This window comes from Austrofundulus limnaeus, unplaced genomic scaffold (assembly GCF_001266775.1).
Source record: "Austrofundulus limnaeus strain Quisiro unplaced genomic scaffold, Austrofundulus_limnaeus-1.0 Scaffold355, whole genome shotgun sequence".
Classification (NCBI taxonomy): domain Eukaryota; kingdom Metazoa; phylum Chordata; class Actinopteri; order Cyprinodontiformes; family Rivulidae; genus Austrofundulus; species Austrofundulus limnaeus.
Window position 1 is genome coordinate 343,528 of NW_013952757.1, and position 1,450 is coordinate 344,977.

The following is a 1,450-nucleotide window of genomic DNA, read 5'->3' on the forward strand; positions in this document are numbered from 1 at the left end:
AAGATGTTAGGAATTAATTACTTAGTTTTTATTTAAATATCATAAACCAAAAAATAAAAAGTTTCTGTTTTGTTTTTTGCTGAAAATGCTCCCAGAGAAATGCTGAATTTATTCACCAGTTCCTTAAAAAATATCTTAAGTGGGAGGGAATTTAAAGGTATTAAAGGTATGGTTCAACCACTCTGAAGTGGGTTTGTTCATTAAAGGTCTGCAGATGTAAATTATTTTATGTTATAATCTGGTACAGTGCATCAAATGGTGACGTTGATGTTTGAGCTGTACACTGTGCCTTTTTAAATAAAGTTTTATAATAACACAAATTTGAAAAACAAATGTATCTGTTGTTCATAGCTTATTAAACTGTTTGTGGAAACAGCTTCATTCTGACAGGACCGATGAGCAGAAATATGAAGTTCTTGTAAAATGACCTACTGATGTGACACAAGTGCTACAGCTAAGCTGCTGCTGGTGCTAGCTGATCACATCCTGTAAATAACAGTGTAAAGCAAAAATAAACTGGTGCAAAGGTTTATAAGAGTGTTGTTTTAAGAAGCTTCTGGGTTCTGTCAGACCAGAGCCATTTCTCCAAACTGAGGCTGTTCAAAAAGCTGTAAGATGTTAGACGTTCAGAACTTTTCCACAGAAAGTGGCTGAACTATCCCTTTAAGTCCTTACAAGAAATAAACCAGGTATTTGTGACCTTTYCTTTGGACTTATTCATACACTTGTTTTCCAACAAAGTGTTGGTTTGAGAGTCTAATAAATATATTAACAGTACTTGATAAACTTGATAAAAACGCCACACTTGGACCTTCAGATCCTCCTCCTCGGCCCTGCTGTCATCTGTTTTCCATCCTGCTCCTGTTCGCCTGCACCAACCGTTTCAGTCCGTCACGTCCTCCTCCAGGTCGCTGTCGGGGGAGCTCCTCTGTCTGTACTCCGTGGTGTTGGACAGGCGCTTCCAGCTGCTGTCCTTCTGGCTGCCCATACTTTGGGAGCGACCCAGGTGGGCCAGACGCTTGGACGGCGTTTTCTCCTCCGAGTCCTCGGCCGCGCTACCGTGGGCTCGCTCCGTGCCGGCGTGGTGGAAGTCGTGCCGCAGGTTCTCTAAATTTAGCGCCCAGGGGCCGAGCTTCTGCCAGTTGACCCTCTGAAAGGCCATGATGCAGTGCAGGTTTCCTCCCACCTACAAGAAAACACGGTTTAATGACAAACCACCGCACACAGGTCAGCTTTCACCAGAACAACACGAGCAGTGGTGGGCACAGAGAATCAGAAAGTTAGCTCCACTAACCACTAATCTGCTAAACAAGAACGTGAGCTCTGCTAACGCTAAGCTACTAAAGAGGGAACAAATTTGTGGAAGCTAATGCTAACTGCTAAGATGACTCATGTCCTTCTAGTTGAGGACTAGCCTGGTTTAAACCAGACCCTGTCCTTCACTTTGCTT

At 43.2% G+C, this 1,450-nt stretch overlaps 1 protein-coding gene across 3 annotated transcripts in view; it reads right to left on the reverse strand.

Moving 5' to 3' along the window:
* The window catches only part of LOC106528003 (basic immunoglobulin-like variable motif-containing protein), a gene marked incomplete at its 3' end in the record, with an annotated part of 12,916 nt that continues 11,466 nt past the window's right edge, over positions 1–1,450 (reverse strand). For all 3 annotated transcript variants that reach the window (XM_014023047.1, XM_014023044.1, XM_014023046.1), the window contains 1 exon segment: positions 1–1,186. In XM_014023047.1, the coding sequence (XP_013878501.1) occupies positions 884–1,186 (303 nt within the window).